Source organism: Argopecten irradians, chromosome 1 (assembly GCF_041381155.1).
Source record: "Argopecten irradians isolate NY chromosome 1, Ai_NY, whole genome shotgun sequence".
Classification (NCBI taxonomy): domain Eukaryota; kingdom Metazoa; phylum Mollusca; class Bivalvia; order Pectinida; family Pectinidae; genus Argopecten; species Argopecten irradians.
In genome coordinates this window covers 24,044,750-24,070,754 of record NC_091134.1, presented here as the reverse complement: position 1 = coordinate 24,070,754, position 26,005 = coordinate 24,044,750, and the positions used below count along the sequence as shown (strand labels likewise).

Sequence of the window (26,005 nt, the reverse complement as noted above, 5' to 3'; positions counted from 1 at the left end):
GTTGTTAATATTTTGACTCAGATTTATTTCCACTTATTCCATGTTTCACTTAAATAAACGCTGTCATATCAGTGAACAGCAACCTGTCTATGGTATAATTTGAACAGACCAAACTTTGATCATGTTTTCTTTTAACACTAATACAAGTATATATTAGAAAGGAACATACTATTGGAATATTTTCAGTTGACGGTAACTTCACCACATGGACTGATTGGGGGACCTGTAGTACCACGTGCTATGCCTGGGGAACACACAGCAGGACGAGAACCTGTACTAACCCTACACCAGCAGGTCCGAACGGTCAGTCCTGTACCGGGGACACGTCTGAAACACAGGACTGTATTGCCGACCTGGACACGTGCTCCGGTAAGATAACAAGTGCTAAAAAATATCAAAATACACTCCAGTATTTACGCAAATGTGAAAGAATGACTATTGTAAATTAATTGAGCCTGTTATGACTTCAAATACAAAAATATAAAGAGACGTACTACTATAATTATGTTTATTTATATATGTATATATCGAAATAAATTTAAGCACTCTTTGACTTTGTCTTAGTTCAGTTGGCATTCATTACCCCAAACTTCCGGTTAAAACAATGCTTAAATTAACGTCATGTACATTAAAAAACTTTCATTTGTTTGCAGTATACAACACTGGGAACATCCAGGTAGATTCAACTTACCGGATGGTTTGTAGAGACGGGCTTTATATATCTGTATCTAGCGCCTTTTATGGGTACTACTCCACATGTTACGATTCGGACCCCCTGTCGGACGTCAGGGTAGCCTGCCATGGCCAAAACACTAACTGCACAATCACATTCAATGATGCCACCTTCGGCGGAAATCCCTGTTCATCATACTCGGTGACAAAGTACGGTTATGCTACCATGTACTGTGTCGGTAAGTACTGAATCATCATAACGCTTTATTAATGCCTATTATTACCCATTGAATGTAGCTTTGTCGTAACCCAGACGTTAAATGTGTAAAAAAGTTAAGTATGAACAATTTTTCCATACTATGATATCATGAGATAAAACAAACTTAAAATTATACTGGATGTTCATGAAATAAGTAGTTTATTGTATGTTTTGTAATTCTTTGATACAGCTGCATTGGTATATTTGATATTATATATTATAATAGTAATCTCTCTTAAGTAAGTTCTGCGGTAAGCTTTTGATGGAACTTGCCATTGTTTACGTTTTGTTGTTTCAATGTTGTTGGTTTTTTTTGTCTCGAAAAAGAGACATCAACGAAGTATGACAATAATTCAAAGCTGTTTCTTTTTTCAGAGTCTTTGAAATTATCTACATTCCAAGGGCGTAAGTACGGTAGAAATACTTGAGAGTTAGCTCCTTATTGATATTGCAAATGAAATATTTGGTGCTTAGACATATTGATCTATGTAAGATACCTTGTATAAAATATATTTAAATTTGTTAAAAACAAATATATTCATATTTGTTACCGACAGCATGGCGGCTGGTGTTTAAGGCTCCTTCTGGAACAGCACCACCTGCCGGACATGCTGATATAGCCTCGTTTTACTTGTCGTCCGACACATTGAACGACGGGGCAGAAAGTGTCATGACCGACTTCTCGGCCGGAGGTTCTATCTACAAATCTGGCTTACTGAACGAGTGGGGAGTAAACAAGACTTTTTCAGCGGTATGTAGTGTGTGTGATACAGTCAAATCGTATAGTGATCACGCTTAAAGCGAACTATCTTATGTATATAACACATCACTTAATATAAAATGGCAAATACCAAGTCATTTGTATGTTAGCATATTAATTTCTAACTGGGTTTGTTGGTTGTTTTCATACCATTTTAAGTCATGTTCCCCTAAGCATTCTATTCAGGCGACGCTGAGATTATTACAGACTGAATTGCAATTTCTATTTCATATCTTGGAAAGCTCATTTTACGTGTTTATATGTTATCATACGATAAACGGTTTAGATAAGTGGTTTGTGTTTTTTGTTTTTGTTTTATTTATTTCATAAGTAATGCACTGCCTTCACTTATATGTTCTACACATTGTTCCGTAGGTGCGATATTCAATTTACAAGAATGGTGTGGAAGTTGCATACATCGTTTTCAATGGACAGGGAACAAGCAAAGACACCTGGATGAACTGTGACAATATCCTGTATTCTAGTTATACTGACATCAGGACAGTGTCGAAGAATTATTGTGTTATCGAGTAAGCATATGTTTCTTTGTATATTTCAAACAAACAATTCAACTTTTACACTTTTTAACTACATCATCATCATGATTGCAGTCGTCAATATTTTTGAAAGAATTGCTTTGAGTATGTTAAACTGCTTTCGATAAATATAAAAGGTGTTATTGTGATGAGATTGATTTTCAGATATACTGCCAGCACCACCTTTAAGCACAACTTCTACATCAGCGCTACCCACGGTGGCTGTAGTGTTACAACAGGCTGGGTGTTCCTCAAAGACTATGGATCCACATCAGGCTGTTCTGCTTGGGGTCCATATGACGGGTCCAGGACCGAACCCTACATAGCTTACTCAACGTTGAGTACGCTTACGACATGGGACACAGGTTGGACGTGCTTTCGATATAACTATACTTCAAGTATTATTGTTTATAGAGAAATATATATATATATGATATAAGAGAAACACCACAATCCATATAATGGATCACATATAACAGTTAAATCTAAATTCAAAACAATATATTCATGGAACCACGATAAGACTTGTATCGTGTACATTTGTATATGATACTTACAATGATCAAGTTTGCAGTGTTTTTCTTTATCGTTTCAGGAGGTGTCGATTATGCAGATTCGCTTGCTATATTTGTCCAAGGTAAATCTAATTCCATGGAAATCAAATCGTCCTCATCCTCATTATATTTTGTTTTCATTATGAAGTCAATGTCCAAGAAAAACCTTTCGATATTTCAATAGTGAATTTATTTGACCAATACATGTAAGAAATATGTGTTGACATTTCAGACTGGCATATGGTATTTAAGGGTGTGGATGGCGTTACCCCCTCGGCTGGAAACCTGGAAACCCTCTGGGAGGGAACAACTACGGAATATAACGGCGACGAGACGGTCAAAACAATCAGTAGAACTCCGGCCGTCTCCTACAAATCGGCCGTGGTTGAGGAATGGTCAAGCAACTGGACAATCATTGACCAGGTACAGTGCGAATTCAATAAAGTTGTATACGTAATATAAAGTCAAGTATATTTAACTAACATTAATAAAACCCATTATGCTTATTTTCCGTAGAATTTAAGAATGCATGTTACTAACCTTTTTGGAATGTTTATTATCAGGTTAAATACTCCTTCGCTTCCTCTGGGACAGAAGTGGCTCATGTTGTGTTTGATGGTATCAACACCGACAAGAACTCCTGGTTTTCTACATCGAAGATATTATTTTCATCAAAATATGATAGTGTGGCTTCGACAGCAACGTCTGCTAGCATTTCAACGTACGTTCCTTATTATAGTCTTAGTTGAAATCCATTCATGAACATAACAATCTAATTATAATAAGGCTTGTTATTCCGCTTCACTACAATTTTCGACGTTACGTTCCAATACAAGATCTAACAATACCCCGTTCGGGATCTCCTCAGCATGACCCTGGCCTAGAATACATATAGGAAGATTCCGTGGGCGATACGCTAATTGGCTAGCCATAGGGGTCATGCTGAGGTTAACCGAACGGCGAGTTGTTAGATCATGTATTGGAGCGTAACATAGAGCGTCTTAGTGGAGCGGAATTATAAGTCTGATTTTAATTAGATAGTGAACATTACAAATATAATTCTCCAGTTGGAAAATAATGTTTGTATTGAAGCATTTACTATTGTCAAAATTATCATTCCAAATAATCGCTATTTCAACCCTGTGTACTTTGACATATCATTTTGCGAACTTCTGAATTAGAAAGATTATGTTTTCTTCCATAAATATCTCACAAGTTGTGGATGATTGTATATCTGGAGTTGAACAGATTTTTTGGTAAATACCATCTTGAGTGTTTTGTGGGAATTTATCGGTCTGTAATTGACCATCTCCTGAAAAAATATCTAATAAAACATGATTTTACTGATGTTTCTGGAATACAATGCATTTTGTTTTCGTAATACAGAGATGGGACAAGAACTTTCTCGGTAGTGAAGAATTCCTCAAGCTGTGCAGCGTTCGAGGCGTGGATGCTCGTTCTTGACGATGCCTCTGGAAGTACTACATGTTCATTTGACAATAATGTCCGAACACGACCTTACTTTTTATACAGCAGTGCTGATGCTGTAGGCGCGCCTGAATCCAGTACGTGTTAAGTCTACATTATCAAAATACACGGACAACTTTGCATCTTGTAGTGGTGCAAATCAAATTCAATTGGATTCTATTTGACCTTTACGAAAATTTATGTTTAATTATATTGAAAACACTAATCTTATATCTAGTTTTGATTTTTTATGTTGCCAAAAAGATATGTTATCGCATTTTTAAAATTTATTTTTAGGTTCTAGCTGGGACAGTGTGAATTTTCCTTATGCGGAAACCTTGGGGATATTTATCCAAGGTAGGAAACTTTTAAAGCTTATCAATCAGAACATTTTCGGTATTTTACAGCAATTATTTGAAATTATATACTAACCAACACTCATGAAGCTATTCAATAAAGTGATGAGCAAATTTTAAGAAGCCCTTGCTATCCGTCATAACTTTACGATGTGGAGATGTGTAATAATTGAGTTTCATATTTTCGAATCAATTTCTTAACACTCTTACAATAAATAATGATCTATTTATGTTTTTAAATATATCGCTATTCGCATGAATTAATTGTGGCAAGCAGATCATGACCAAACAAAACTGTCTTTTACTTCCAAGGATGGTTACCAATCATGAAAGTTTCAAGTGGCTCCAGTTTGGGTTCTGCTTCTGGTATCTACGATCTATGGACTGGTACATACACCCTTAATGAGTATGTTGATGGTGCTTACTCTATGTCTGCTGGCACGGTTTCATTCAAGTCAAGCATTGTTGATTCCTGGAACTCGTACTATAAACAGGCTGTAAGTATATATGCAAAACACAACATTGTGTTAGTAAAGTGAACATTATACAGTTATTACTTGTACATGTATTGTTTTGACGTTTTCTAACCAGTGTTGTTTTTGATATGTTATATTGCTTTATATCCTAGCACAATTTGACATTTGACATACGGCTACATATTTACCGCAAAGTCAATGTCTTTCCTTTTTGTAATGCTAATAAAATTCCTTTTCCAAAAATATTACTATTTATTTCTTTAATCGACGATTTGATTCCTTGATGCATACATGTATAATACTAAAAATTACGATTTGATTCCTTAATGCATAGACGTATAATACTAAAAATTACGTGGTAACCTTAATCTTCAGGTACGAGTAGGATTTTATACGAATGGTGAAGAACAGGCCTATGTGGTTTTTGATGCACATGCGTCGTCGAAGACATCATGGTTCAGTTGTAACAGGATCCTGTACACATCCTTCGCGGACCTAACCAGGAGTACCAGCGTTAACTACTGTTCTATCACTGGGTACAGCATTAATTTGTTTGATTAAATCAACATCCTGATAACAACCAGGGACATGCAATGACGTGGATGTCGTGTTTTGCGTGTGTGCAGTGCGAGATGTGCATTATAAGAGACTGCTGTATATTCATGACGTGTCTTCTTGTATAGTGGAATAGAGGACATATTACCCTTTTTACAACATTTTATTGTATATAATCTATATTATCATTGCTAAGAGGGCTTAACTGCATTAAGTCACTGTTAAGTAATATTGTAAATGTAATTCTAGAATATCCTCATATTTGTATCTGACATTTGTTGCATTAGATGTTAACCTATAATTCGGCACAGCACATGCTTCGATCGATAACTATTATCATGAAACATGGGGTAATTTTGTTGCCATCATCTGTATTAAGAGGTAACTGGGATAGTTGTCAATATCTTCGTTGGAAGGGCACTGAATGATAGTAACATATATATACATTTACAGAGTACTTAAAAAGAGATGGCTGTAGATATCCCATATGTAGATACCTCCTTCGTTATATATATGACACATTTTGACATTTTGTAATTGCAGTAACAGTAATCGCTACTTCTTTCTGGAAGAGACGTATGGTTCCGGATGTTCCCATAACTTTGGATGGTTTGCAGTAGTAGAGGGATCCACGTGTAGTTGGGATTCGAAGGCAACAGTACCATTCGCCTTACACAGCGATGCAGGCTGGTCAGAGGCCAACGATGGTGAGCTTTACACATGTGTTTGAGTTTGATGTGATAATGCATTTTTTCATTGTGTAAGAAAGTCATATTATGAAAAAGTGATTTGTAAACAAAATTAACGAGCTATCTATGTTCTTTCAATATTATTAGCAATGTTACTACATTTAGCTATATTATTTGATGTGTTATTAGATATGGTGGTCGCTGATACATTTGCCATTTCGATTTGTAAGTATACCAACCAATTTTTATATACAAAACAATTATTTTTAAGCATCAATTAGTAATAAAGCATCTCTTCTGATGTCGTCATCAGTTAACAGTATTGCGTGTTTTGTTGGCGAAAGAATGGGGAATGTTTTTTTTTTTTTTTTTTTTTTTTTTTTTTTTTGCAGGTGTTTATTTGAAAAAAATGGTACCTAATCGGGACAGTATTGAATTATCATTTTGCTAAAAAATGTATTTTAAAGAGGTTCAAATCTGTATGCAAGTTTTGAAAGGCAACATTAATTTCAAATCTTGGCAGTTCTGTCAACTGTTAATATTTTTTTATCAAGTTAAAGGAGTTAAAGGATAATTTCATGTTTTGAATACTATCACAAGTGTAAAAGGAACTTACAACTCTCAAACAATCTACCCATTTTGATAAATCGTTCAAAAATGTCCAAAATGTCTTCACCATTACAGCTCGTGATGCAATGTGTGGATTGGTCACGTGTCAAAATGGTGCCACCTGCTATGATTGGGGTTCCAGATGGAAATGTGTTTGTGCCGGTAACTACTACGGGGGAAGGTGTCAAAACTGTAAGTGGTTCTATTTGAAAGATTTAAAAATAGCATGATATTCGTCGTTTTTCTTAGAAACATGTTTGATAATGACGTTATATCATTACAGTACTTTGACGTTATGCCAATAATTAAACATGCGATAGTAGATTATAAAAGGGAAAACGAAAGACAAGGAAAGTAAGCGGTCACTCTAGGTATAAGGAGACTGGGAACTCCATGTTATACTATAAAATCAACTAATGAGTGTGTTTAAAAGTAATTCAAATTTTCAGTGGATGGCGGATGGACGGACTGGACTGCGTGGACGGACTGTAGTACGACATGTTACGCCCAGGGTACACAGACGAGAGAGAGGACATGTACAAATCCTTCAACAGCTGGGGACGGGGTCGACTGTACGGGAAATCACAACCTGACCGAGTTCTGTATACCCTCGAATCTCGACATATGTTCCTGTACGTTGGTTTGTAGTCCCATGAATAAGATATACATGCCCTGAAACCGAATTATTTTACATAAGCCATTATATTGATTAATGTTATTTTTCGGATAATTGCTAAATTATTGTCTAACTTGTGTCAATATCTAAGCGCAATATGTATAGAATTGAACCCGCCAAATTTCATTAAAAAATTTGCATTGTCTATCGGTACATATTAGTCTCTTCCATTCATTCCGTCAGTTATGTCTCGGTCAAAGCACTATACTGATGTAAGCAACAAAACGAAGGATCAAGTTCTCAACCATTAATTGAGAAAGTATGACTAAGGTTGTGTTTCGAAAATAAAAATGTACAATAGTACATGTATTCTTTCTTCTCCTGCAGCCTACAATACCTCTGACATTGCCGAAGGGGACAACTACACACTGGCATGTCCGTCACAGTTCTACTTTCACGTTTATACAGCTTACTACGGGGCACCGTCCATTCCGTGTGTGACCTCTGACCCTCTCAGTTCAATGCGAACGTTATGTCATGGCGACACAGGGACTTGTAACGTTATTTTCAGTGACGCGAACTTTGGAGGGGATCCATGTGCATCGTACCCGTCTGCTGCAAAGGTTGGCTATATAGAGTACTTCTGTGCAAGTGAGTGGTATACTTAATTATCAAAAGCCTTGTCACGATCCTGTATAACGATAACAAAATTAATGAAACTGTTTTTTGTCTCTGATAGATGATAAATTCATACGATATCAAATTAAAAGATTACATTATGGAATTGACATGTTTGTTTTTATGAATACTTCATGACAATTTGTCTTATTTCTGCATTTCATTCCGTTTCAGAAAGTCAAACGCTTGACGAACCCAGAGGGCGTAAGTATACTTAAGCAGCATTTCGAAGAAATATTGTTTTGTTTATTATTGGAAATGAAAATTGCTTGAGTACGAAAAAACGAAATCACGTTTCAATATTTATTTGTTCATTAAATAATTAATAATGTTTTGATAAAATGTGTATATATTTAATAACAATGCTTTTTTCTCTCCTAGCTTGGCGCCTCGTTTTCAAAGCACCAAGAGGAACCTCTCCCCCATCTGGCTATACCGATATAATGTCGTTGTACAGTGTCACTGGTCCTTATAACGAGGGAGTTACGGCAGCGATGACGGATTTCAGTGCCTCTGGAAGTTTGTACAAGTCCGCCATATTGGACCAGTGGGGATCGAACCTTACAGCAACAGCTGTAAGTGATAATAGGCTTTGTTGTTCATCTATGAATTAAATTAAAATCTGAATCTTAATGTTTCAAATTTATTAATATGAATTATTATCATTCGGCTATTTCAGTATATTAAGTGTGTTTCACTTTTAAGTCATTGCTTTTATCTGAAACTAAATCATGTTATAATAACGATAGAATCGCATGATATTGATAGGTAATTACACAATAATAGAATCATTGATTGAGTAATAAAAAATAAAACCTTGAAACACTGTACGAAATGAATCTTTAGCGATTTATCTCTGGTAAAACTTTAATGATTTTCAACAAACTTATATACTTGAAAACTTCCATACTATTGTTCCTTAGTTTCCTATCTTGCATTTTAACAAACCAAAACGATCCCCAGTTTAAATATTCAAATTACAGGTGCGATTATCGGTTTACACTAATGGAGTTGAGTCGGCCTATGTCACATTCGATGCTACAGGAAAAGGAAAGAACGACTGGTTTGATTGCTCACGGATCATTGATTCAAGTTGGAATGATATCGAGAGCGGAAATACCACCTGTGAACTGGAGTAATTATATATACACATGCATAGGTTCAAATTTACGCTTTACAATGGGAGTGATAGGAAATATATCTCAATGTGGCGTATGTGCTATTTTGACACATTTTCTGTCAATAATCTACAAAAAGTTTATATGGATTTTCAAACATTGTATGTATTAAGGTGTAGAACATTACCATTATTTTGAGTCCAGTATATATTGTGTATTCATTCAATCATTGTTTTAAATCATAATGAAAAACTGTATCTTCAAGGTCCACTTATGCATTAAAATATCAAAAGTAAAATTCAGCATCCTGAAGGTAAGGAATACATATCTCATTGAACAATTTGTTAAGAATGCTGAGTTCAGTAAAATAATTAAGGCGTCATAATGCATTTTTAAATAAAAATCAATTTGGTATAAGCACCTAAACGTAATTACAATGAAAAAAGACTACCAATGTATTAACATTATTTTCCAATATCATAATCTTGTGTTTAAATGATTTATACTGTCATATTGTGCAGTTCCAGTGATACGTTCAAGCGTATATTTCACATCAAAAGTGACTACAGCGGCTGTAACTCGGAGACCGGATGGATAATGTTCAAGGACTACGGAGCGGCATCAGGGTGTTCAGTGTCCGATAGTACATCCACAACTATGCCCTACATATTGTATTCAACATTGGGCACCAGGGCCGTTTGGGGATCAGGTAAGTAATGGTTATATCTGATAATGATATAATATCTAAGGTAAATAAACCTTAATATCACACTGCCACCGGGGACATATATTGTTTATTATAACGAAAATTCACGATTCGCTACTCTAGGTTAAATATTACTTATGCAATCGGAAGGGAAGATAACTCCATTTGAAAGACGGACGGTCACCATAGGGGCATGTGTCCCAGGGAAATACTAGGTTTTATTTCCTCCAAGGGAAATACGACGTTGTTTTCCCTGTCATGTGATGCGTTTCAACTAATCACATGCACCCTTATAAACATGAGGTATAATAATGATATTAAATGTATACTAATACTATGTCTAATACTATACATAAATCATATCAATAAATATTTACACATATGAATTTACAAATTAGGTTTATATTCATGTTTACATGATTTACATGTGAATTTCACTTAGCATAAATGTTAGGATGTATGAAAAAGTTCAAATGATATTTATTCATTACGATGGTTCTGAAAGATAAAAATAAAACGATATTCTATGTAATACGATATGTTAACATCATTTTATGGTTAATAAAGTATAAACCTACATGTATGACTTGTACTGAAACTATTCGACATTATTTCACTGATTGTTTTCAATTCAGCGGACAAAGCAACTGGAGACTGCCTCGCGATTTTCTTAATGGGTAATTATTAAATATTTAGATATGAATGTCGGTATATTAATGATTATTAGATTATTAACAGTGTATATGGATTGCTTGCTTAAAACATCATAACAGTGTGACTTGTTAAGAATAAAAGTGATTTAATAAAGTGTTAACTGAATATTTTACTTAATTGAGTATGGTATTTGAGTCAATCATGTTTTTCTGAACGTTTTACTTGTCTGCTTGAAAAGGATATTTTTGAACTTCTACTGCAGACTGGCATACGGCGTTCAAGGCTGTGGCGGAAGTCCAGACCAACGGTAGTCTGGTGACAGTCTGGACCGGATCTGACTCCATTAATAACGAAGACGAGTCAGCATTGTCAATTACTAATTCGCCTGCAATCAACTACAAATCAAGTCTTGTGGAATCATGGTCGGATGCATTCACTTTCATTGATATGGTAAATAAAATGTTTATTTTTGTAATGATGTTTTATAACGAGAGTATATAACATGATAAGAAGTCCATTACATATTTTGTAATTGGTTCTTTATGACAATATTTATTATAAAGTGAATATGGGCGTTAGCTATATAGAAACGAGCTACCTCCCCTTTCCAGAGTTATGTCCTTTGTTTCAATATGATCGAACGCAATTATTTTGATAGTTTAGCTGTTAAGATTAAATTGTAGCTTGGTGTTCTGGACGACAGTTCTAGTTTGAATTGAATTTATAATGTAGTTGTCATATATCACGAAGACAAAAGAAATTTACATATATCAGACTCAAATCTCATTTAGAGTTCAAGAGTTCAGAATTATTTTTGTTGAAATGACACTTGATTACGATTACGAATAGGTTCCAATGTGATCCATTTTCTGGTTTCTAAACATAAAAAATCATTTCTTTTATAGGTCAAGTATGCTTATTTCACAAGTGGTCTGGAGAATGCTTGGATTGTATTTAACGGGATCGGCACCACAAAATCTAATTGGTTCTCTGATAGTAGGATACTTTTCTCCAGCTACAGTGATATTTCAACGGCCGGAAAGAGTACGGTCAGCATTACCGGGTAAGTCTCACTGACACCAACTTTTCTGCAGGCTCGACTTGATGTATGGCTATTTCATAGCGTAGAATAATATCTGATATGCAGATGTATATGAAAACTCCTCATCACAATTAAATGCACTTTAAAAAATGGTTACTATAAAGTTAGTATGTTCTCTACCTTTGAACTTAACAATAGCGCAGATATGAATATAATACTTTGGTGTTCGATAATGCAGCTGTAATGCGATCTATTAACCTTGTAAATTTTCTCAAATATGATCAGCACGTAAAAATATTTTTGGAACTTACATATTCCCAAAAAAGTCATAGTTGCAGGAAAATGATGCAATCTTAAATGCTGATAGTTTCTAGCCTCTTACATCTTCTTTATTACCAGTGACGGTACCCGGTCTTTTGCTGTGATATATAACTACCCTAGTTGTTCCGGACTAAACGCGTGGATGATGATGTTGGATTACGGCAGTAGTACCACGTGTAGCAGCTCCTTTGACAACGCTGGAACCAAGCCCTACTTTCTGTATAGTAGTTCGGGAACGTATGGACAACCAGAATCATGTATGTGAAAGCAAAGTTGAATTAATGATATCTAAATCAAATTCTATCACAAACCAAACACTCATTCTATCAAACGGTTTATCATGGCCTAATACGGAACTTAAATCCTAAAAAGAAATTAATTTCGAAGTTTACTTGACGGGTATATCATGTTTTTTTTTCGTAAACACCTAAGTTCAATGCTTTTGATTTGAAATTTTGAGGTTTGCAAAGGAAGGTAAATGAGGCATGAAGAACGCAATTGAACAGTACTTGCTTTCACATCGTAAATCAATCATCAATATATCCTAACGTTTGCTGTATAAATATTGTGTATGTCATTTACTTTCCTCTACAAATCAAGCTTCATCGTGGGACAGTTCAGCATTTCCTAAGGCAGATGTCATGGGTATATTCATCAATGGTGAGTTTTCAAAACCTGATCATGACTTTTGATAAAGCACAAATGCGAAATGCATTTCTATAGCAAAGTATTTTCAAATGTATCTGAAACTATTGCCTATAGCTATACACCGATTTTTAAGATTTTATGATACACTTTAACCAGAGAAAATGGCAGATGTTTTGTTCTTTATAAATCTGCAGGATGGTTCCCTGTGATGAAGGTAGGGAAGGGTTCCACACTTTCACCTGCTTCGGGAATCTATGACCTTTGGAATGGTACCTACACATTGAATGAATATAATGAAAGCTATGCGTTTTCCTGGGCGTCCAATTCTCTAACTTACAAATCAAGCGTCGTTGACGGATGGGCAAACTTTTATATCAAAGCGGTATGTAACAGCAACTTGTAAGAACTAATCTTTAAATTCCAACAATACTAATTGACTCTCTTTTCACTAAACAATTCACTATTTTATTGTATGATATTCATGCATAAATATTTCATTTGTTTTGTGTCATAACGAAATGATGAACATGTCTGACATTTTTGCATTCAAACTAACATGGTCACACAATGAAAATGAAGGGTTGTAAGATACAACACATGAAAGGTAACTGCTCTGATCTTTTCAGGTAAGGGTGTCGTTCTTTGTGTCCGGTACAGAACAAGCTTACGTTGTTTTTGATGCCCACGGGACCACCAAAATGACATGGTTTTCATGTGATAGGATTTTATACTCGTCATGGACTGATCTCAACCGCTATGGCACTAAAGACTTTTGTAGTATTGAAGGGTAAGTTTTACTTTTCTCTGTCAGTAAAACTGGAGGGGATATTGCGTTTGTCTACATCATTGTTCGTTGATCGCTATGTTGCAGATACTTATTTGATAAAGAATAACGTATTTAATTTAAACGTCATACAATATACAGTACCTAGTAATGAAACGTTTGATAGATTTTACTGTCAATAGACCAACTACAAAATGACCGATGATATTGATGCACACTCGTCTATTTATGTTGTCTATGATGGTGAAATGTAACAGGATTGAGTTGAAACGTTATAGTGAAAGACCATAACGTACAACATAATGAGTATCCCTTACGGTTCAAAGGTCAACTATGAATGTTACTAATGGCAAATTTAGACAATTTGAAAGGTTTTTGCTACGGCCTTGCCTGCTCAAAATTAAGTATGCTGGAAAAGGTAGGAAAATGCATTGATTCAACAATACTTCTTTCCACGAATATACACTTTTGTCTTTTTCATTGTGACTTCGTTTTGGTATCATTCTTAATCTTCTAGAGAACCGTCGTCTCAACGATACTTCTTCATGCAGTCAAGTTACGGAACAAGTTGTGCTACTAATAATGGCTGGTTCAGCGTCGTGGAGCGTTCGTCAGGAGGCTGTAGCTGGGAACATATGGATGGAAATTATCCCCATGTTGTGTTCAGTGATACAACCACAGCTGAACTCAACACAGGTAATTCATTATATTTGTATTATTTAAAGGGATTTGTTATCATCTTTGCATTATTTGCAAAGCTACTTAAGTCAGTCTTTTCGTATTAAATGTACATATCACAGAACCAATCTTATAAGATATAATATTTTTGTGCTAAGATATATCTTATATGTAAAATATATAATTTAGCTATATGTAGAATGATACAGCATTGGTTAAATGAGTTTTATTCACATTTAGTTAAATGTTGAAATATTCAAAATATAACAGTAGTCTTCTATTTGAACGAAATATAATATCTCATGATGTAAACATTACAGGCATGGCAGTAGCTGACACAATCGGTATATCAATATGTAAGTAACATATCAAATAGTATACATGTATGAATGCATAATAAATGGGCGTTCAATATTTTTATTCATGTTAACTATAAAAGAATTTAAAATAAAATAAATAATAAAATATGTTGAGTAGATACAGTAAAACTTCTCGAATTGCAGGAGACCCGATTAATATTTGAGGAATATGGGGTAATCAAGTCCTCCGAGTTTGGTTATCGATCGTCAGAAATTATTATATCAAAGTATGACAAGCTATACCTACCAATGTCATTTGAAAATGAAACTAAACATAGTTTCAAATTCGGGCTCTTTTATTCAAATGACTTTAACTTATTTTGATTTATGCTCCCGCAGCAATGGATGATGTTTGTGACGTCGTCGAATGCCTAAATGGCGCTACATGTTTGGACTGGGGCGGAAGGTACCTCTGTTCGTGTGCGGGAAATTATTACGGGCACCTTTGTCAGAATTGTAAGTATTCTCGCATTAAAAGCTGCACCAATCTAAAAAATATCGAATCTAAAAAATCATTAGTTACAAATATAAATATATTACTATCCCTGCATATTCATTGTAAGTGGGTTTTTTAAATCAAGTAAACTTTGCATAATGATATAATTGATTGGATTTTTTGTTAATGTAAGTAATCTTAAAGATGATATATAATCCTCTATGCACTACCAGTGCATACCTACTTGAATATCTTTCTTAACTGATTTATATGCTTTTATTACCGCATAATACAGAGTTGAATGAATATTACGCAACTATAATTGTATCTGATCTGTAGGCGTAATATTATCCTTACCCGTCTATCAATTTGTATTCCATGTTTTTTGAGCTAATAGACAATCATTGTACCTGTTACAGTGGACGGAGCCTGGACTGCGTGGTCAGACTGGACAGACTGTAGTACTACCTGTTACTCACAGGGGATTCAGACACGAATCCGATACTGTACCAATCCCCCTCTGGCAGAGGATGGACTCGACTGTTCAGGAATTCAGAACGAAACACTGTTCTGCACCCCGACAAACTTAGACTTGTGTGCTCGTAAGTGCTTGTAGAAAATTCGTATTCAAACATTCTATTTTCTTTTTTGTTTCATTTTCATGTTTTAGCGTGATGTCACATCTTTGTATATTGTTGGTTATTTGCGTTTATTGTAATGCAAAACATGCGATAAGGTAATTGAACGTTAACTTGCAAAATCAACTTAGTAATACAATGTGCATAAAACATTTCAGAATCTCTCGATTGATAATGTTCTTTATCACGATATGCTATCATTGTTTTGAATTTCCCTCCTTATGTTGAAAGGAAAAACTAAGTTATTATTTTGTTATGAAGTGTTGATGAGATAGCCTATACTTTAGGTAGCAATGCATTTGATATAAGTTGGCATGTTTCGTTTTCGTGTATGACAATTTTCCATATTGTACGTTGCAGAATACAACACATCCTTTGTGGGAGAAAATGAAAACTACACAATAGTATGTCCGTCAAATTTCTATATCCACATCTACGAAGCGTACTATGGTTCAGATTCTATCCCTTGTTCAACCTCTGATCCCGTCTCGTCCGTGCGAGCCGCTTGCCATGGTGGTACAGACTCCTGTAATGTTATATTTAGTGATACGTTCTTTGGTGGCGATCCGTGTTCGTCATACACTTCCGCAGTAAAAAGTGGATACATCATTTACAATTGTGCAAGTAAGCGGACTTATTTGTTGTTTGTTTTCTTAAAACATAAACAATATCTTATTTGATATGTATCCAATGTGTAATATTTTAAGGATGATATAAATCAAAAGCGTTGTGTAGTTATTCGCTGGAATGAGTGAACTTTTACGACTTTCGTTTGTGAGGTGACGTCACATAAAGCTATTCCTTCAACAATAGGCCGGTGACCCTCATGTATACTTTAATAAATTGACGCGCATACGAAGGTATCTTATTAAAATTTACAAATTTCTTGAGATTCCAAACTTAGATAAAAACAGGTTTAGGTATATTGAAATACTTCTTATACTTTTCAGGGAGCAAAACGTTGGACCAAGCACGAGGACGTAAGTATCTTATTGATCATTAAACTGAAGTATTGCATGCTTGAATGCTTGGATGCATGGATTCTTCATACCTTAAAACAGTACCGTGACAGCTGCAAGATGATTTATAATGAAATCACAAATCTATTTTACCAAACCATGCATACCATAAACGCTATGCTTTAAGAATATATAATGTGTTTACATTTTTTATGATTTTCAAAAGTAAAAAAAAAAATTAAATTTAAAAATTGTTTTCAGCTTGGAGGTTGGTGTTTAAGGTACCGAGCGGTACGAGTCCACCCGCTGGATACAGTGATATTATGGCTTTATATTCCTCTAATGATCCTTACAACGAAGGGAACACGGCAGCCACGACAGATTTCTCACCTGGAGGCAGTATTTACAAGTCTTCCATTCTAAATCAGTGGGGGTCGAACTTGACAGCAACTGCTGTACGTTATAATACAAATTATATCTGACTTGCGTCAATTCTTAAAGATTCGCTATTTCAATGTTGCTATTCAAAGAACTCAGAATTATGATTATTCTAAATCAAATGTTTGATCGCCGAGTGGTTGAAGTATCTACAACTATTCACCCATGTATATGGTCATAAATACAAATCTATAGTTACCAAAAATTCCTTTGAGGCACTGTAATGTCACTTTATGGGCTGCGAACGCTTTTAACCTGTATCAATGTAATTTACTAAATATGAAACGTGAAATGCTTTGATACTTTTTCGGTTTAGGTGAAGGTGGCGTTTTTTAAAAGTGGATGGGAGAGAGCGTTCGTGGTGTTTGATGCGTCGGGGAAAGGAAAAAATGACTGGTTTGATCAGACACGCATCATTGACTCCAACTGGATTGATATCGAGACTGGCAACACAACATGCGAACTGAAGTATAATTTTTTTCTTGCTATAGTATTGACCCCTTGTCACGACCATTAATAAGATTATAAGGACCATATATAAATATACATTTTTTAAAAAAATTATTGAAAATAATATCAATAATAGTTGAAATACGATAAGGTCTTTAAATAAATAGAATAGCGCCCGCTATGAATATATATAATTTCCCGCTTCAGCCATTTAATCTTAACAGCCAAGTTCAATGTGATAAAACAGTCTCTATAAAATTGAAAAGACAACAAAATTTCAATGTTTTGCAATAGCTTTACAGTTTACTTTCAATTATCCGGACATTTAAAAGATTTTTTATAGTTTCATAACCAAACTGGTTCATTTAACTACAATGCCAATTTTCTCTCGCGGACAAACACGGTGTCAGTAAGCAAGGCTCACATCCATTTATATATATATATTACTATACCAAGTCTAGGCTGCATTTATTGTCTCATAATGCAGGTCACGATTATCATTTGTGTAATGGGAGTCGCTGCGGCAAAATGTAGATATACACAAATATACATATTTTCATTCATAGAATTTTCCTCCCCTAATTTGTATAGTCCATAAGTTTAGCTGGTCAAAAACACCACCATTTATTTCCAATATATGCCCATATAGTGTATGCGTTTCATTTTATTTCATCAATAATTGATTCAGTCACGTTAAAGTATGAGCCAGCGTGCAAATATCGTTCCCTCAGAAACTGCTCAGTATCATAATGAACACAGTACATTGTACATAAAACTGAACATAGCCTTCTTTGTTTCAGTTCTGGTGACAACTACAAACGGCTATTCCAGATAAAGAGTGACTACACAGGATGCAGTAATGAGACAGGCTGGTTCATGATGAAGGATTATGGGGCCACCGACGGGTGTTCTGAGTGGGACACCACATCCACCACAATGCCGTATATGTACTACTCGAATACTGGGCTTCGGACCCAATGGTCATCAGGTAGACCTTGTTAACAATACTAGCATTGTCTAATCAAACTTATAACTTACTTACTTATTGTCATTATTATACCCCAAACCACAACAAGGGATTTATACTGGAGGCAGGTTGTCCGTCTAGAATGGAGGTATAAAATGACCTCCTTGACCACAATTCTAGTTTGTTCTTTTATATGGATTTGTATGACAATAGGTATTTAACATCTTAATTTCAATAAAGACCTAAGCTGTTGAGATATCTGGTCTGGATATGTTTTACAACACACTGAACTAAATTACCCAAATTTGAATTTGCGTTACGGAGGAGTTCCAAACCTTTCTCTATATATTAGTCTATTGTGGGTCTTTGACTTATCAGTGTGATAAGTACCTATGGTATGACCATTGTCTTAGATTGATCATTAAAAATAATCCTTCACCACACATGTACAATCCGCTTTAACACTGGAATACCTTGCCACAATGACATTTGAAAATGTATTCTCAAACTACGTTCTAATTTTTATACCTTCTTCAGCTGACAAAGAGCTTGCCGATAGTTTTGCGATTTTCCTCATGGGTAAGATTTTGTTTTTGTTTTTGTTTTTTATCTTCATAAGTTTTTAATATTCTTCGACCATAATCATTGAATAAATATAAACATTGGATTCCTTCGTTCAAATGTAAAATGCATAAATTTTATAAAGTACAATTAATCTAGAAAGACTATAATTAATCCATTTCATCATTTTTTTCGGACCATTATTATATTTGAATGCTTTTTTTTCTAATAAATTTGCTGCAATTTTGAATACTCGTAGTTTGCATGATTCAAATTATAATTACCGTGTTTCTTAAGTATGTTTACTTAAACATTTGATAGATTGGCACATGGTGTTTAAAGCGGTGTCTGAGGTACAGACTGATGGTAGCTTAGAGACAGTATGGACGGGGTCTTCAACAATCAATGACAATGTGGAGTCTGCCATATCTGTTACCAACACTCCGGCTAGCAACTACAAGTCCAGTGTCGTGGAAGCCTGGTCAGAGGATTTTACTTTCATCGATATGGTAAGATGTTAACCATTTGGAATATTGTGTTTCTATGAGTAACTACATTCAGATTCATAAGAATTTAATAGTAAAAATGTAGTTTCCTGCACTCTTGGGGTGTTAAATTCATTAAACATCGAATTACTGGTATTTTTCGCCTTGGAATTCGTATTCATTATTTTGCTGAAAACCTTTGAACTCGCTTTCTACTATCAATGATAGTCTTTCTTCAAAGTACCCCGGACAAGTTTGACAATGACAAGCATGCTTTATACATGCAAGTTTTTGAAAAAAATCTATATTTAACCTGACTTCATATTACTTCAAAAATCAAATAATCCTAAGCGTAATGAAAGCTTTAACTTATATGTATTTTCATCGATGATTACCTTTCTTTTAATTCATCTCAGGTAAAATATGCCTACTTTACTGGTGGTGTGGAGAAAGCATGGATTGTATTTGATGGGGTTGGAACTTCCAAGACCACGTGGTACTCAAATAGTAAAATTCTGTTTTCGAGTTACAGTGACATACAAATCGCCGGGAAAACTACGGTCAGCATTACCGGGTAGGTCTCAGGGTGAGCTTATGATCATTCATATAGTGATTAACGATTTTGAACTACATACGAGACCTGGTGTATACCATGAATTCAATAACACATTTATATAAATATAAGGAATGAATTTCATTGAACTCAATAATTCTCAATAGTGCTTCCGAGATTGCGCTATTCGTTTCATGGATATTTCGTCGTTTTGGCATTGTAGAAGGTTCACAATCGTTTTATGGTAATTACTGATACTTTTGATTGTTAATGTATTTGATATTTCAAGACGTTCGATTTACGTTATGGTATCAATGTAGAATGATTAAAATTTCACTACAAGTAAAATACTGATTTCCCTTTCAACTTGATAAGATTAATGTCTTTTATAACGATTAAACAAATTAAACTAAAAAAATCCATATGAGTTACTTTGTTTTCTCTTTAACAGTGATGGGATTCGGTCGTTTGCGACTATATACTCGTACCCCGGCTGTTCCGGATTGACTGGGTGGATGATGATGTCAGACTACGGTAGTAGTACCACGTGCTCCTTCGATAACGCCGGCACTAAACCCTACTTCTTATACAGTAACACCGGTTCATATGGGCTGCCACAGTCAGGTATATAGCTTCGTATCCCAAATGTCAATGACGATAAAATGAACCTGATCATTCTAGAGAGTTGTACGTACAAGTAACTGATATTATCATTTGCGTCCGATATTTTTATTTGTGGAGCTCGTTACTTTGTGATTAACGTTTTGTTTAACGTTTTTTATCGCAACGAAATGTTCAATGTTCCAATATTATATTATAGCATCAAGCTGGGACAGTACCAATTTTCCAAAGGCTGATGTTCTAGGGATATTTATTCACGGTAAGATGTTTTATCTTTTATTCGATATAATTTAGATATACACCGTTGGCTTCTCTAAACATTATTAATGTCTTTTGCCGAAACAACAGTTAATGTTATGAAAGTAAAATCTAATTGCTGTGTGGTTTTTTTTACTTTCTGTATCATTAGAGCAATATCCTGTGATACCTTTGGGTTAATTTCAGTGTATTAGTATAGTCATATCGGTAAAAAATAATTTGCTCTAGCTCTATAAGACAACTGTAACTGGCATTAGAGTAACAAATTTAACATGATGTAATGTAATCCAATGTTGCAGTTCATGGGCATTTTCCTGACAATGAACTGTTCTATACATGTATGTGTATTTTGCTTATAGCAATTGCACTTAAATTTTGTATGCGTTGAATCATTTCGAATCTGCATATTTTCTACAGGTTGGTTCCCAGTGATGAAAGTGAGCAAATCATACGGCGTGTCACCAGCAACGGGTATATACGATCTATGGAACAACACATACACAGTCAACGAGTATAATGACACGCTCAATGCATTCTCGTTCGCGGACAACACTATACCGTACAAGTCAAGCGTTGTGGACTCGTGGGACAGCTTCTACATTAAAGCTGCAAGTTTCTCGATTTATAATTCACGGACATATATTCTATCAATATAAGTTTAATAGGAAACAGTATCTAGACTATAATATTTGAAGTAAGAAGCAAGCGATAATTAAAGTACTGAAAAAATGACTAAGTATGATGGTAAGATAACGTGAAACGTTGATGCTTTTGATGGTCAATATGTATATTCGGAGAAATGTTATACGAGTATATTAAGCATTTGAATAATCATGAAAACAAACATCATAAAACAAATTATTTTATAATGATTTATTACTACAGGTTCGACTGTCCTTCATTGTATCTGGCACAGAGCGAGCGTATGTTGTTTTTGATGCCCACGGTTCCACAAAGCTTTCTTGGTTCTCGTGTGAACGGATCCTGTATTCGTCCTGGACTGATCTTAATAATGAAGCAACACAGGAGTATTGCAGCATTCAAGGGTATGAATTTTAAATCATATCAACGGGTACTTTTAAGTAATTTTATGATAATCTTGATAATGATAATCTTTCACAATTACAATTATTTTGGTTTGACGATGATGGTTAATGGGTTCTTGCCGAGATCTTAGATTAAGTAATAAATAGTAAAAGTCGGTAAAAAAAGTAGTTATCAAAACCAGTAGCGGGATAGAACGAGATGACATTGGGTTATGGGTAAAAGTAAGAGTCCTTTATGAAAACTGAATATATTTTGGAAAGATTTGGAAAGCAATCCTTGTGGCAGAATGTGGTATGTGACATTATGTTGAACTTAAACTGATAAATCGAAAAAAATGTTGATTATCAAAATAACAAAATAGAGCGAGAAATTGCAGGATATTCAAAAATAGGTTTAACAATTGTGTTGCCAACAGTACTTTATGATTCCCATTTATCTTATTGATATACAGAAACGAAGCTTTCAGACAACATTTCTTAATGCATTCGAGTTACGGAACAAGTTGTGCTACCAATAGTGGTTGGTTCAGCATCGTGGAGCGTTCGTCAGGAGGCTGTAGCTGGGAACAAATGGATGCCACATATCCGCATGTGGTTTATAGTGACACAACCACAGCTGAACTTAACACAGGTGAATTAGAAACAACTTGTATGAATGTCGCCACGCATAAATGTAATGTTTTACGAACCCATCGATAAAAGCATCCCTTCTTGTCTTTGAAATACTTCAGCTGGTAATCATTATCTACATGAAGTGAAGGCTTTGAGGTTATATTTTTAAACTTGCAAATATAATTGTTGAAAGTAATATATTGCGTGCATAATAGTATTTTTGTAAAAGAAAAATGTTCACTGAACATATATTTTTTTTGTTTAAGGCATGGCTGTAGCAGATACATTTGCTGTTTCTGTATGTAAGTAAATCAATTGTTTTGTGCAAACATTAACTTATTTCAATGAAACATTAAGTAATTATTGATGGTACTTTTCTCGGTGTTTGAAAACAAGGTTTTAAAGTCTGTTCGTTGAAAAATCAGTACTGTTATAAATCACGAGCCGTAACTGATTTTGAGAGGTTACGTTGTCAGTAAAACTTGTTGTAATCTTATTATGATATTGTCTTTTAGCAATGGACGATATTTGTGATATAGTGGAGTGTCAGAATGGCGCCACATGCTTTGACTGGGGCGGACGTTACATGTGTTCATGTGAAGGCCAGCACTATGGACACTTATGTCAGAACAGTATGTCTAATTATCTCACATAAAGATTTTCCTTTCAATAATCTATAAACACACATTCTGATATACTTTCTCAATTTCTGCTAACGGAACTGAACTGAAATTCACAAACCTATGATTTCCAGACACAAACTCAAAATTTCTAATCTAATATTTGATTAATTCGGATTTAACGAAAAAATCAATGTTCACCCTTTGACCTCTGATATTACCATGATCCAAGCAATTTAATATTCTCATGTAGCATAAATATGCAACTGGTTCTAAGGTTTCTTCATGCAAAACATTTTGTTTATTACTGATTGGCCGTAAAACGGCCTAAAGTGATATCCCTCCTGTCTCTTCCACAACTTTTTGAATACAATATTGTGTTCAAAAGTGTTTTTCTGATTTGCGATTTGAAATCAGACATATTTTACCATTTGACACGTGTTACGATGTCTTTCCAGTTGATGGTAATTACACGAGCTGGACCGACTGGACGGATTGTAGTACCTCATGTTACGCTACTGGTACTCAGTCACGGTACCGGAACTGTACCAACCCTACGCCACTAGGTATTGGACTGGACTGCACGCGATACGGAGTCGACTACGAAGTTCAGTTCTGTGTACCGACACACCTAGATATATGCAATGGTATGTTAATTTAAAAAAAAACATCGATATTTTAGTGTTTATTTATATAATTGTCAAAGATACTGTTTTTTGTTTTCAAATTTTAAACCTTAATTAATCATGTTTATAACTGCGGATATCGTTTAGTTATAGATGCTCACTATATATTAATACTAGCGTACCTTTCTTGATTTCTAAAAAATGGCTTCCCAACACCTACAAAAGTATGTTGATGTGAACAAAATATAGTGTCTTCCTTTGAAAATGCCATATTCCATCATAATCTATTCGAGACTGAAAGCTTGTTTCACGTCGATAAGAGGACGGTAATAAGAAGATACGCATTGAAATTACATATACTATGAATGATAAACAACTTACTGCATTTTACTGAGAGATATATGAAGATTTATTTGCCCTCGGGAAATGTGTTTTTTCCTTGACGTACTAATTGTCATATACAACTCGGTAAAATGCATTAAATATCACAAAGAAACTCTGCAATGAAAAGTTTGCAGATGAAAACAACTCGATAATACTCATTTTCATCATCATGTTTCAGAATACAATACAGGCGACATACCCGAGAATGGTAATTACACAATGGTGTGTCCCAGTTCATTCTATATCCATGTTTACGATGCTTTCTATGGTAATGGAACCACGTGTTCGGACTCTGACGCGCTCTCTAATGTACGAACTACTTGCCATGGACAGACAGACAGCTGTATTTTGATATTTAACTACGCAACTTTTGGTACAGATCCATGTTCCAGCTACGCATACCTTACCAACTATGGGTATGCGACATTCTATTGCGCAAGTAAGTGATTTTGTTCATTTTATACAACTGAACATTTAAAATCATCGTAATATCTTAACTTGAAAGCGCAGAAAATTGCAAGAAACATTGTAACAGTTGCCGGTATTATATTGGACGCGTCCTCGCTCAGCAAATTTGCCTGGTAAGATCAAAACAATATTAAAGCATCAGTCTGGCATGGTATTGTTTATATGAACACAACTAACATTCAAGAAACATGATAATGTCATATTAATTTATCAATCCATTAATATTTATCGATTTGATTTTACAGAGCAACAACAGCTGGATGACTGGAAAGGACGTAAGCATATCTTTTGTTGTTTTATTCCTATTTTAAACGTGTTTACAATTGATAGGATTTCGCTTATATTACTTATAATTACTGGTGGCCAGCAATTGTGCTATGTTTAAGCATAAGCCTAAATGACAATTGTTTTCATTTTCAAATCTGAAGACAAACTACCTTTTATATGGCCCTGGTAACGTTAAGATAACGACATTGCAAATAATCAATGTATATGATAATATTCTATGGCGATATTGGCGTAATAAAACCATAACGTTATATGATGATGAAGACGATACTTTTAGCCTGGCGACTGGTGTTCAAAGTTCCCCGGGGTACAGCTCCACCTACCGGATACTCCGACATTATGAGTTTATATACAGCTACTGGACCCTATAACGAGGGCAACACGGCAGCCATGACCGACTTTAGCGCTTCAGGAGCCTTATTCAAATCTGCTCTGCTGGACCAATGGGGAGACAATATCACTGTAAATGCTGTACGTGTCTCAAATACTACTTTAGAATTGAATGCTATTTATGTTATAGGTGGCCTCTTGTCGGGAAACAATTCTATTGAGTTTGCTTTATTTTGATTTTAAAGAGTCTTTTCTTCATCGAATAAGTTCAATAGTAATAATGACATACACACAGTTATAAAATCATTTTTATATTATTTTTATGTTTTCAATATTGTTTGATTGGTGTTATCATCTTATTCTAAATTTTCTGCGGTGGTTTTTAAGGTGAAATTATCAGTATTTGCTAACGGAAGTGAGGTAGCCTATGTTGTATTTGACGCGTCCTCGTCCACCAAATCCACATGGTTCGATCAAAACAACATCATCGCATCAAGCTGGCATGACATTGTTGATGGGAACACAACCACAACATTCAAGTATGTATCATTTAGTTATTAACTTAGTGATATAATTATGAAAATCTAAAGCATTTAGGTAATACAGGGTGAATAATGCAATATGATGATGCTATTATAATACTGTATTGGAGTTTAGGAGATAAGAGTGGCCAATATGTTCACATAGCCTTAATTTTTTTTTATATTCTCGAATTAAGATATGGCATA

General features: G+C 34.8%; 1 protein-coding gene across 1 annotated transcript in view; it reads left to right on the top strand.

The window, feature by feature from the left end:
- The window catches only part of LOC138321558 (uncharacterized), a 71,894-nt gene that overhangs the window by 13,559 nt on the left and 32,330 nt on the right, over positions 1-26,005 (top strand). The window contains exons 18-70 of the mRNA XM_069265310.1: positions 187-369; positions 654-911; positions 1,307-1,336; positions 1,489-1,682; positions 2,067-2,221; positions 2,393-2,592; positions 2,823-2,864; positions 3,014-3,204; positions 3,345-3,502; positions 4,168-4,346; positions 4,546-4,605; positions 4,917-5,101; positions 5,456-5,616; positions 6,179-6,342; positions 6,514-6,549; positions 7,009-7,125; positions 7,383-7,565; positions 7,937-8,200; positions 8,402-8,431; positions 8,609-8,802; positions 9,211-9,362; positions 9,867-10,054; positions 10,687-10,728; positions 10,968-11,155; positions 11,611-11,768; positions 12,147-12,325; positions 12,669-12,728; positions 12,911-13,098; positions 13,343-13,503; positions 14,018-14,196; positions 14,499-14,534; positions 14,877-14,993; positions 15,393-15,575; positions 15,972-16,235; positions 16,562-16,591; positions 16,832-17,025; positions 17,325-17,476; positions 18,259-18,446; positions 18,963-19,004; positions 19,308-19,495; positions 19,888-20,045; positions 20,476-20,648; positions 20,845-20,904; positions 21,321-21,509; positions 21,787-21,949; positions 22,402-22,580; positions 22,828-22,863; positions 23,077-23,193; positions 23,640-23,828; positions 24,370-24,630; positions 24,905-24,934; positions 25,225-25,418; positions 25,665-25,816. Coding sequence (XP_069121411.1) covers positions 187-369; positions 654-911; positions 1,307-1,336; positions 1,489-1,682; positions 2,067-2,221; positions 2,393-2,592; positions 2,823-2,864; positions 3,014-3,204; positions 3,345-3,502; positions 4,168-4,346; positions 4,546-4,605; positions 4,917-5,101; positions 5,456-5,616; positions 6,179-6,342; positions 6,514-6,549; positions 7,009-7,125; positions 7,383-7,565; positions 7,937-8,200; positions 8,402-8,431; positions 8,609-8,802; positions 9,211-9,362; positions 9,867-10,054; positions 10,687-10,728; positions 10,968-11,155; positions 11,611-11,768; positions 12,147-12,325; positions 12,669-12,728; positions 12,911-13,098; positions 13,343-13,503; positions 14,018-14,196; positions 14,499-14,534; positions 14,877-14,993; positions 15,393-15,575; positions 15,972-16,235; positions 16,562-16,591; positions 16,832-17,025; positions 17,325-17,476; positions 18,259-18,446; positions 18,963-19,004; positions 19,308-19,495; positions 19,888-20,045; positions 20,476-20,648; positions 20,845-20,904; positions 21,321-21,509; positions 21,787-21,949; positions 22,402-22,580; positions 22,828-22,863; positions 23,077-23,193; positions 23,640-23,828; positions 24,370-24,630; positions 24,905-24,934; positions 25,225-25,418; positions 25,665-25,816 — 7,774 coding nt within the window. The remainder of the gene's footprint in view (positions 1-186; positions 370-653; positions 912-1,306; positions 1,337-1,488; positions 1,683-2,066; positions 2,222-2,392; positions 2,593-2,822; positions 2,865-3,013; positions 3,205-3,344; positions 3,503-4,167; positions 4,347-4,545; positions 4,606-4,916; positions 5,102-5,455; positions 5,617-6,178; positions 6,343-6,513; positions 6,550-7,008; positions 7,126-7,382; positions 7,566-7,936; positions 8,201-8,401; positions 8,432-8,608; positions 8,803-9,210; positions 9,363-9,866; positions 10,055-10,686; positions 10,729-10,967; positions 11,156-11,610; positions 11,769-12,146; positions 12,326-12,668; positions 12,729-12,910; positions 13,099-13,342; positions 13,504-14,017; positions 14,197-14,498; positions 14,535-14,876; positions 14,994-15,392; positions 15,576-15,971; positions 16,236-16,561; positions 16,592-16,831; positions 17,026-17,324; positions 17,477-18,258; positions 18,447-18,962; positions 19,005-19,307; positions 19,496-19,887; positions 20,046-20,475; positions 20,649-20,844; positions 20,905-21,320; positions 21,510-21,786; positions 21,950-22,401; positions 22,581-22,827; positions 22,864-23,076; positions 23,194-23,639; positions 23,829-24,369; positions 24,631-24,904; positions 24,935-25,224; positions 25,419-25,664; positions 25,817-26,005) is intronic.